Here is an 11,973-nt window from a genome sequence, read left to right on the forward strand (position 1 = left end):
ACATGATAATACACACATTTAATTTGAAAGCTACTACTAAACAAAAGAGTAATTGAGCCATACACATTGGCTCATGATTTTTTTGTCTGCATTTATTTTGCCAAATGCATGGCTACTTCGAGGAAGCTTCCTATAAAGTAATTTGTGTCATTTTTCCTTAAAAAACAAGAGATTATTTTGTTAGCTTTATCTCAAATTAACTACTGAACAAAACTGTACGTTCTAAATTGGTCCCTAAATGATTTATTATTTTTAAATTTTTTCTGCGCATGTGATATTATTTTTGTTTTAATATATGGGTTTTCGATATGTACGGCATATAATGACAATATAAGATACACGGATATGTTGTTACAAACTTAAAATCAGATACACTCATTTTTTTTGTAAGGTACAATATCAAATTAAGTATAGCGACAACTTTATGAAGGAAGAAGGTTAAAATGTTGCAGAAATTAAGAACATTAACATATGAACAGTGAGACCTCCTGTGTGTGAACAGTGAGGTCCCGGGTTCAAACCCCACTGCTTCCCCTACCCAACTCCCCCCCAAGTCAAAAAAAAAAAAAAAAAACATTGCACTTAGTAAAAAAAATTAAATCTAAAATGTGCAGAGAAAATTACCAAATTGCAATTATTTTAGGACCGTTAGCATTTTTTTTTTCTTGATAGAGTAACCGTAATTTTTTATTTTTTATTTTGGAAAAAAATGTTACACCCCCCAAAAAAAAGAAAAACATACTCACACTCTAGTCTTTTAGGTAACTCGAACCCCCGATCTATTTATTGGAGGAAAATCGTCTTACGAACAAACTGCGCTTCATCGTCAATAGAATAACAATATTATATGAAAAAATTTAAAGATTGTGCCACGGTGGACTCAAACCTAAAATTTTAATTTGGCCTTAGTCATTAACCACTCTACCGCTTTGCCATCGCACGCACGCCCATTAGCATAATTTAGTTGTAATCGAGTTCGGGTGCTAACATAAGAAAACGAATTCATGTGGCTCAACCAAAGTGAAGGCGATGTTTACAGTTGATATCAACGAAGCTGAAAGTAGCAACAAGATAATCTTTGTATAATATCGAGGGCCGGAATCTTATCTATCATCAGCACGAAGAGTGTCCAGCCATGAGATGTCAGTCCTGTGGTGTCACGGTTGGCGATCAATTCATGGAAAACACGAGATCAACAAACAATAGCCCTAGAGTAGAAGATGCAAAATAATTAGTTATTAGCCGAATTTAATTAGATCCTCATTGTAGCTGTCTTGAGTATATGTTGTGTACGTGAGCATTGAGAATGATGAGATTGCCCTTGTCACGTAGAATAGTACTCCCTCCGTCCCAGCTTTTTGTATCCACTTTTAGTTATAAATACTACTAAAAGTAGATAAAAAAAAAAGCTGAGATGGAGGGAGTATAAATAGGAAATCACGACTCATTGTAGGACGTATGTTCATTTTTAGCAAAGCAATCCAATTTTTGAATTTTGAGAGCATTCCTTGCTTCATGTTTTATACAATTCAAAATCCTTGTTCATTATAGATCATCATTTACTCTCTCCATTGCCACGTGGAATGCACGATAATGATAAGCCATTTTTATGAATTTTTATGAATTTTAAGTTAATAATTATTTATGTTAAACAAGTGGAAACTCTCCTGTCCTAAACTTTATAGGATATGATAATCTGTTTACTAAAATAAATTTACAAATTGGTGGACTAATCAATGCGTGGAAACTCTTTATTTGATTTATAATGAATGAGTCGTACATATTCGAATCACAACAATGTTCATTGCAATCACAACACACTCAAATTGCTCGAATTATAATATAATACTATAATACAATATTTAATATGATATTTATATCTGCGGATTTATAATACAGCGTCACCAACTCTCCACAAAAAAAAAAAAAGACATTAAATCCAATAATAATTGATTGCACAAACATTTCCTCAAGTCAAATGGAAATGTTCATCATGTCCATGGCTAGGTTCTCAATCATCATGGCCTCTACTTCCCCACTGCATTGCTTCTTCCCTCCTGACAAAATAATAATAATTTTTAAAATACGGGCGATCGATCGATGACGCGTGTCAGAATAAAAGACAACGAAGATCACTTACCGTAGAAGGAGGGGGTTTTGGGTATGGTGATTTTGGGAGTGGACATCTTCTTAACAGGGCATGATGTGAGAGGGAGCACAGGTAGATTTTGGCAGTTGCAAATCTCAATCATGTAACCATCTGGATCATGGAAGAATATTTGATCAACTATGATCCCACCTTCTCTCACAACTGCCGTCACAAATTCAATCTTCATTTCCTCCAATTGTTGAATAATTAGGTTCATATCTGTGCATTGGAATGAGATGTGGTTGTCTTTGGGGTTTATTTTGTCTTTCTTTTTTGTCACATTTTCTGACTTTAGAAGATGGATTCCAATCCCATGGTTGAACAACCTGGAAAAAAAAATTAAATTTCAATTATTTAGGTATTAGTTTTGATGTGCATGTATATATCATGTTGGGAATGATTGAGGGGATTGGGGAATTGTCACATGACTAGGCAATGACCTGGCTGGCCCTACCTCTGCAAAATATTCATGACTTTGACATATGTATAATAATAAGTATAATAATGATAAAGATATGCTTTTAATTTTTAGAAGTGTAATACAAGACTTTATTATTTGTCTGGAAATATATGCAAGTTGCATATATAACAGGTCAGGTACAATAGACCCTGTATACAAGAGTTTATGGGATGAAAATTTAATTAATAACAAAGCAACCAAATAACTATTTATTGGTTTTAATTATGCATGAGCCTATGCACTATGTTTTAGTTAGGTACATCTCTTTTTATCAATAAATTCAGCAGTAATTAGTAATTAATTTATATTGAATAACTGGTGGTCCTCGCCTTCAAGAATATTGACTAAATCATTATAAGAAGCAGAGGATTTAAGTTCAATTGAAAATACTTATCTTTCGTGAGAACTGTGATAACATTGCATAAATTTATGAACAACAAATAATCAGAACGAACAAATAGATATAATACATAAACAACCATATAAGTTGATTTCAATCATATATATGTATTATATTTAATTATCTTCATCTCTTTTTCATATATTTGTGTATGATTCTTAATTCTCACAAAAAAATATGATTCCCAGTGGATCTCATCCCGCTCTATATTTATAAGAGAGAAAGAGAAATGAACTTTGTGCTTAAGTACTGTAATTTCTACTTATCTTCAATTTAATTAAGAGGATCTTATTAACAAGACACTAACGAGACACTGAACATAAAATTAATTAAGAGGAGCTTATTAACAAGGCACTAAACATAAAATTACTGTATTTATCAAGTCAAAAAAAATTACTGTATTTATCTTCGATTTAACCTAACGAGACCCTCTGTTTCGAGATAGTACTACTCACTTTCTAATTTCAATTGTTGGGTATTTATTTAGGAAATTTTTAAAGGAGAGTGTGCTTTTGTTTTGATAAAAAAAATAAGAGAAAACATATACTCTTCTTCATTTTTTCACCATTTTCACATTTTACGAACGGCTATTTTTTACTCATTTTCTTTTCAATATTAGATAATATTATCTTCGTATAATGGTGTGAAATATTTTCCAACATTTTCTCGCATTTTCATCTCGAGTAAACATACAAGAAAACACACCCTAACTAAAATAAATTAAATTGAGGTTTTTTGAAAGAGAGAAAGAGGAGGTACCATGCGCCTTCAAAGTTGAAGGAAGAGGGCCTTTGGATGAGGACAAATCCGAGAACTTTGACATAAAATTCCACAGATTTCTCCACAGATTTGCAGACATAGGAGACATGGTTTAACGACAACAATGGCAGCTCCCCTTTTCCTCCTAATCCTAACGCCGATCTGCTCATCAATGCTTCCATTTCTGCAACGCCGATCTCAGCCCCCATTGATATATAACTCTCTTAATTTCTGTGTGTGATTTGCAGTGTGTGTGTGAGAGAGAGAGAGAGAGATGATAGAGATAGTGATAAGCTGTATGAGAAGTAGTAATAATGATATGGTGCAAATTTGCATGTTAGGATGCTGTTTATATAGAGAAAGGAAGGATAATGCGAGGGCCCCAATGCACGTTATATGTTGTTCGATTTGAAGGATTAGATGAGATTAATTTTATGATATTTTTGTTCGATTAGTTGAGGATAATGCATGTAGGATTAATCATGACTTATGAGTCTTGATCTATCCTCTCACGGTAGTTCATATACGTACATAACATTTTAATCAAATTATTAAATCTTATCTTATCTCATACTATTAACCCTTCTGCTCTCTCCTCTTTGGGTTTTTTCCTGTAGACGGGTACTCTTTTTCCTTTTCACGGTTTTTTCCATTCGGTTTTCCGTGAAAAGGTTTTAATGAGGCTCGGCCTTAGTCTGTTTTTCTTGTGCTTTCAAGGGTTACTTTAGGTTTTTCTTTTTCTTTTTCTTTTTGCTTAATAAAATTGCAGTTTAATAATAATTAAACAAACGAGTATGGTATATATATTTTCAGTCTTAAGTTATTTTTATCATTTACAAATGGAGCCAACGTAATTGTAACCTAGGGCCGAGCCAAGATTTTTCATTAGGGAGGTTGTGTATGACAACGATAGTTATGAGAGTAATAAAGAAAAAGATAAATATATTTTGATTTTTTTATTTAATTTATATTGCTTATAGGCATTTTAGTAAATTAACGTCATTTTAATGTCGCACCAACAATTTATTTTTATTTTATCCTTCCCAATTTTGATAAAAAAATAATATCTTCATTTATCAATAAATATTTTTAAAAGGGGTTAATTGCCTATAAATTATGAAGTTTCATTTTTTTAGAAGAAAAATTTACATGTAGTGGATTACTGTGCAAAATTAGAAAGCCGTGAGAAACATCCAAGAAAAATGAAATTTCGTGAATTTACAGGCAATTAACGCTTTCTAAAAAAATCTAAACTTATCTGTTTATCAAAATTTTAATTGTTATGTCCTAACATCTTATCTATCACAAATTAAGATAATGTGAATCAAAGTGAATACTCCCTCCGTCTCATAAAAATATAAATATTTTTGTCATTTTGAATCGTCTAACAAAAATATACACGTTTATATTTTGTACACACTCCACCACAATCTCTTTACTTTTTATAAAGTGAGATCCCTTTTTTTCTCACTCACGAAAATATTTTTATTTAATACCATTTCTCAAAATTCGTGTCATTTACAAAATATATATACACATATTTTTGTGAGATGGAGGAATTATGTTTTTCAAGCCAAAAATTTTGTAGTCAGAAATATATTTTAAGATAAAATATTTTCAAGATTTCAAAATAAAAACTGTAATTGAATCCAATCACTTAAAATTATTTAATAATAAATACACAAAAACATAAATTCAACGAACTGTAAACATAAAAAACTCTAACACAGCATTCATTTTTTTTTTTTAGTAATTATAAAAAAAATATTTTAAAAAATAAGGGGGCTTCATCCTCGGTCTCTATCATCACAAAAATATGTGTACGACAAACAAACCCAAGTAATAAACACAATATTCGGGTAAATTGCATCTTGCACCTAGGTGCATGTGTACTTAGGTGCTGGATGCTCGACACATCAACATTTAAATCACTTAAATTTTACTAACTTAAATGTTGATGTGTCGAGCATCCAGCACCTAGGTACACATGCACCTAGGTGCAAGATGCAATTTACCCAATATTGGTATGTTTAGATATTCGGTATCGTTGGTGTTTATGATTGATATTGGTGTTGGATCGAAATAAAAGATTTGTATAATAGAGCGTCTGAAAATATCAAGACTCCTTCACATCATAAGTTTACATTAAATATGGAATTTTCTTTTTCAAATGAATAAGCGAATGCGACAAAATTAACAATTTATGATTTGCAATAAAGATTATACTCCATTTTATTCGTCCACGACATCGCTTTCATTTTTATCATTTTGATCTAATCACAATAATATTTTCATTTCTAATTATTACAGTAGGATCTGCAAACTCTACTCATAACAATAGAGAGACCTTCACTTACAATAATACCTACTACTATCAACTACTATGATCTACCACTTTCTTAAAAATTGTGTGTTGTCCATAAAATGGAAACGATATCGTGGAAGGATGAGATATAATGATATTTATAAATAATCTTATTTATTAGAAACTATACAATTAATATATTTTTTTTTCTTGAATTTGTACGAGCTAGTGTACCCTTTTTATATATGAAGAGTGAATTATCAACCCCTTTATAATTAAAAGGAATTGGAAAACTACGACCTCATATAAAAAGTACCAGCTACAAGGACCTTATCTGCACGTTTTTGTTGTGTTGAAAAATGCTACCAATAATAATCTTCTCAAAAAGTGAAAAATGCCACCAATAATTCAATTTATCTTATCCACCGACGAAGCGTAGCAAGCAACAACTAATTATGATATTCTACTTATCAGATGAATAAAATTTATTATATACCTTTGTTTTTTCTTAAGAAAATCCTATGCTCGGACAAAAGATATTCTTGATTGACTGTTGTTCGAGTTGTTACATTATCCTTAAAAATAAACATGTTTTTTTCAAGTTCAAACAATAAAACCATGATTTTTTCAGCTGTTGACCTCCAAAAGTGAGGACCTTTGAACAAAATAGATTTTGAGAAGAATTATGTACTCCCTCTGTCCCAATAAAAGTGGTCGCATTTCCATTTTGGGTTGTCCCATTAAAAATGTCCACTTTCTAAAAGTAGTAATATTAGTATTTAATTAAGCTCACTTAATTAAAATTAGGATTGTCTAATTAAATCCCATTTATTTACCTCTCTCACTCACCTCTCATTTCTCTCTCACTTATCATTCACCACACTCAACACCATCGACACCGCCTCCTTCTTCCCCGGCGAAGAGCACCGCCGTCAGCCACGACCGCCGGCCACCCCTCGCGGCGTCGCATGTCACCTTCTCGACTCTCTCTCTCTCTCTCTCGTCTCTCACCTCTTCTCCCTCTAAAAACACAACACCCTCACTGAAGCAGATTTCTCTAGGGCGGCGCGGGTTTTCACTGGTTTGGCCATCGAAAGTCGACGAATCGGAGGGCGGCGTGGGTTAGCTCTTTGCTGCCGCCGCCGATTTGGGGCTAGGGCTTTGCCGCCGACGTCGATTTGGCCGTCGGTCGACGCCGCTCCAGTCGACGCCGTCTCTCCGCCGCTCTGCTTCTCTAGTCGGCGTTGCCTCTCTTCTCAGGTCTTACTCTATAACGCCCACGAGAGGAGCCCTAGATCTCGTCTCAGAAACCACCGCCTCTCCGCTGCTCTGTAACTTCCGTCGAAGATCGTCGTGGGATTTTAGATTTGCTTCATTTCTTTAAAAATTTTGCAAGATTTGAGATGGTTTGCTTCATTTCTTGCGGTTTGCCTCGTTTTTGTGGATGATTTGTGCTGATTTTTTTGTGGATTTGGGATGATTTGTGCTGTTTTTTTGTCGAATTGATTTGGCTAACCCCCCCCCCTCATTTTTGTGGATTTTTGTTGATGATTTCTGCCATCGCCGGAAAGTCTGATTTGGGGATGATTTCAGGCGGCTGGTTCGACGGCAGATAGAGGCGGCGAGGGCCGACCGCCGGCGCCGACCATCGTCGCCGTCGCCCAGATGCAGTGAGAGGAAGAAGAAGTTTTAATTAAATCCTTAATTTTGGTGGACCACAATTAATTAAACATAACTATCTCCTTCTTAATCTCCGTGCCCAAAAAAAAAGTGGCCACTTTTATTGGGACGGAGGGAGTAATAAAATAAAATTGGTGTTTAAATTCGTGCCTTGATACTGATTTTTGGTTAAATTTTTAATTTCAATATGTGTTGTGATTTAATTTAATTTTACAATTATTAATTGAGGTTCAATGTTCCGATTAGAGGTTATAATTGTTTTTATATTCAATTGTCATTTGTAAGTTAAAAATAACTAGCATTGGCACCATGTGCAATGTACGGAAAATATTACTCCCTCTGTCTCATTATAAGTGGCTCAAAACTTTTTGACACGGGAAAATTAAGGAGAATGTGTAAATGTGATAAAAGTGTTAGGGTCCACACTTTTTTAAAGGGTTAAACTTTGTCATTTGTGGAAATAGGCCACTTATAGTGGGACGGCCCAAAATAGAATACAGGCCACTTTTAGTGAGACGGAGGGAGTATAATTAGAATAATTGCACGTAAATACATCAATTTTGACGAAAATCCGTTTTTAACACGTATTTAGAAAAAATTAATAAAATATACGAACTTTAGTTGTCATTCAAATTTGACTCCATTAAATCTTAAAATGTTCAAAATTGCCCCCTCTTTCAAATCAAATTGCACAAAAGCCCACTTTCAAATTAATTTATATGTACAAAAAAGCTCACTTTCAAATTTGTGTGTAAAATTTTAATAAATTACCTTGATAAACATGTTTTCTTATAATTACAAATCTTACACTCTTCCATGCTCTCGTAAAAAATGATATCAGAGCGCGAGTTTTTATTGATGATTTATAAAATATTTAATATATTAAGTAATTAACCTTATGTGGGAGGAGACTCGAAAGAAATTATGGACCCCGACAACTGTTCGAGATGGATACTTACTTGAAAACATGTTCACCAACGTATTTTGTTAAAAATTTTCATACAAATTCGAAAGTGAACTTTTTTATATACATAAATTTGAAAGTGGGCTTTTGTGCAATTTTTTTTGAAAGAGGGGGAAATTTTGAATATTCTAGGATTCAACGGAGTCAAATTTGAACAACAACTAAAGTTCGTGTATTTTATTGAATTTTTCTAAGTTCGTGTTAAAAATGAATTCTCGCCAAAGTTGATGTATTTACTTGCAATTATCTCTTTTATATTCTATATTTAATAAAATTGATAACAATTCAATTATCATTTTTACAAATATAATAAAAATAGTAATAATTTTAACTAAATATATTTGAATTGAATATTAAAAAATAAAAAAAAATCAAAAAAAATTCAGAAGAATAAAAATTGATAATTATTAAAAGGCCAAAGAGATATAACCTAAAAAAATGAAAATAAAAATAAAATAAAAAAGAGAAAATAATTAAAAAATAGATTTATTCAAAGAAATATGAGAGAGGAGAGAGAATATTTTAAAATTTTAATCTTTAAATAAAATTAAATAAAACATTCACATAAAATATACCAATTAAAGCTCTTATCGTGATCTTTAATTTTTTTATGTATATTAAATATTTTATAATTAGTCGAATTTCATAATTTTATAAAGAAATAAAACAAAAAAGAATAAGAATATAAAGAAAAAGAAAATAAAAGGAAAAGAATATAGTATAACTTTAAAATTGTCACTTAATTTTAAAATTGATTTCCAATTGAAAGTTGCCATTTTAATATTTCCTCTGTCCACCTCACTTGGCCTAGTTCTTTTCAGCACGATTATTAAGGAGAGTAAGATTGTAATGTAAAGTAAGACAAAGTATGTTGACTCATACTATTATAATGAAAATTTATTACTCACAAATAAAACATGCCAAGTCAGGTGGGCCGGCCAGAAAAGGAAACTAGGTCAAGTGAAGTTGGAAGAAGGGAGTATATTATAAATTATTTAAGTTGATTATTCTAAAATTAATTAAGGTATGTATTTTTTTTAATTAAAAAATCACTTTATTGCAATAAATGTTAATTGGAGTATTATATAATAATTTTTTCTTTCTATTTTGTAATAAATATTAGTACTAAAATAGTACTAGTGATATTAATAGTAGGGCACATGTAATATGAGTATAATTTTTTTTTTTTTTAAGAATCAACTGTGATATAGAATTGAGACCAAGAATCCCATTCAAAATTGCCATTATAAATTTTGAAATTGCACGAACCTTTTATTAATTATTATTAATATTTTCATGTTTTATTCAGGCAAGTTCCTCTATTCTAACCTAATTGTTCCGCTAAGTATATATTAAAACTTACATTTTTTTATTTTATTTTTTTTATCACAAACATTGTAATTAAGAGATATTCCCAGTGTCTTCAAGAACGAGAGTTTAGGGTGCGAATTAATGTCATTCTCCAATCCATTCCTATTTATAAAATAAATAATAAAAAAATAACCACCGACGTAAATACTTACTCATAGCTATAAATGGTTACAAGTTTCCCATTTCGAATATAGGTAAGGCATAAATACCGCATTTATACTAGTTGTTGGGACATTAAAGCATGATGATCAATTTAACGAACACAATATAAGTATTGTATATATATTGGGAATATATATGGGGAGAGGTTCAAATAAGAATCACTAAATAAAATAAGAACGAAGAACAATTTTAAGTTATTCGATCATAAAATCTACGATGGATGCATCATTTTATTGGATGAATATAGAACTTGGGTTCGAATTCTGAAGAGAGCAAAAATTTTATTTTTTCCGAATGCAATAAATATAATAACAGATGAATTAATTTGTATAGAAGATGCAGTAATTTTATTGATTCTCATATTCTCATGAAAATTGTGGTTCTCACTAGAACCGCACCATATATATATATATATATATATATATATATATATATATATATAAAGGGAAGGGCTAGGATGAAAACTCTGAGAAAAAAAACTCTCCCTCTAGATACAATATTAGTCATAGGATTGATGAAATCAACGCACAAGATTGTGTCTTAGGTCTCACTAAACACAAAATCTCCTGCACACCCGGGTGTACGGGTGTACCGTACACCCGGGTTGACCCGTACCCAGATTATGACCCGCATGCTAATCCAAACCCACATCCTGACTCAAATCGTGTAAATGACACTATTCAGTTATACAAATGACACTGCTTATAATTGACACTATTCAATTATATAAATGACATTGTAATATTTTAAAATATTATAGTGTCATTTTCAATCTTATAGTGTTATTTAAAATATTATAGTGACATTTACAGGAAGTGTCATATATATTTCAGAATAATGTCAATTATACACAGTGTCATTTACAATGTTATAGTGTCATTTATACGAAGTGTCATTTGTGTAATAGAATAGTGTCAATTACGTCATTATATGTAGTGTCATTTACACGATTTGAGTCATGATGTGGGTTTGGATCAGGATGCGGGTCAGGATCTGGGTACGGGTCAACCCGAGTGTACGGTACACCCCGGGTATACCCAAGACCACCTCTTCACTAAAAATAGGAGCTCTCATTGGAGCGCTCCCCTATATATATATATATATATATATATATATATAGGGGAGGACTACGGTAAAAACACTTCTTAAAATATAAATATAAACGTTTTTTAATGTACGAATTTTATCCAACAGGGTTACGAATTCATCAAACATGGTTACGAATTGTGAAAAATAATTTTTTGCTACCTTTGGGATTCGAACCCTAGGACCACACGAATTCATCCAACAGGTTACGAATCACCCGTAGATCTTGATGATCTAGGGCTGAAATCATTTATATTTTTATACACTTAAGAGTGTTTTTATTCTAGCCCTCCTCCTATAATATATATATATATATATATATATTGATAAATGAATCATGGAGTGCGAGATTTTCAACATCAATACGTCTTTTAAACAATATATTCCGTTCATAAAATTATTGACATGTTCTCACATGTTGATATGTTCATCAAAATTTGGACACGAGATTATTCTTAATTATTGAACGTTCGATAATCATGATCATGGATGGAATTATTTCTCCTTTTTTTCAAACATTTTTCCTTTCTCCATTGAAGCTTTTCCTCTCTCTCTACCACCTCTCTCCTCTCTCTCTCCTCTCTCCCATCTTATCTTCTCCTCTCGTCTCCTCGTCTCTCCCGTTCGTCCTCCTCTC

The 11,973-nt window shown here is 31.9% G+C and overlaps 1 protein-coding gene across 1 annotated transcript; it reads right to left on the bottom strand.

The window, feature by feature from the left end:
- Window positions 1-1,725: 1,725 nt before the first annotated feature.
- LOC130998890 (glyoxylase I 4-like) lies at window positions 1,726-4,271 on the bottom strand. Its single transcript, XM_057924317.1, has 3 exons — window positions 3,769-4,271; window positions 2,141-2,475; window positions 1,726-2,057 (listed from the first exon to the last, which is right to left on the bottom strand). Exons 1-3 carry the CDS (start codon window positions 3,975-3,977, stop codon window positions 1,975-1,977), a joined length of 627 nt encoding a protein of 208 aa, XP_057780300.1. The 5' UTR covers window positions 3,978-4,271; the 3' UTR covers window positions 1,726-1,974.
- Between the last annotated feature and the right edge of the window lie 7,702 nt (window positions 4,272-11,973).

Source organism: Salvia miltiorrhiza, chromosome 8, assembly GCF_028751815.1.
Source record: "Salvia miltiorrhiza cultivar Shanhuang (shh) chromosome 8, IMPLAD_Smil_shh, whole genome shotgun sequence".
Lineage (NCBI taxonomy): Eukaryota > Viridiplantae > Streptophyta > Magnoliopsida > Lamiales > Lamiaceae > Salvia > Salvia miltiorrhiza.

Bases quoted from the DNA above. Each gene is read 5' to 3' on its own strand.
- LOC130998890 (XM_057924317.1), bottom strand. From the start codon at position 3,977: ATGGGGGCTGAGATCGGCGTTGCAGAAATGGAAGCATTGATGAGCAGA. The intron at 2,476-3,768 runs GTACCTCCTCTT...TTTTTTTTCCAG, and splicing joins TTCAACTTTGAAGGCGCATG to GTTGTTCAACCATGGGATTG. The intron at 2,058-2,140 runs GTAAGTGATCTT...TTATTTTGTCAG, and splicing joins CAAAACCCCCTCCTTCTACG to GAGGGAAGAAGCAATGCAGT.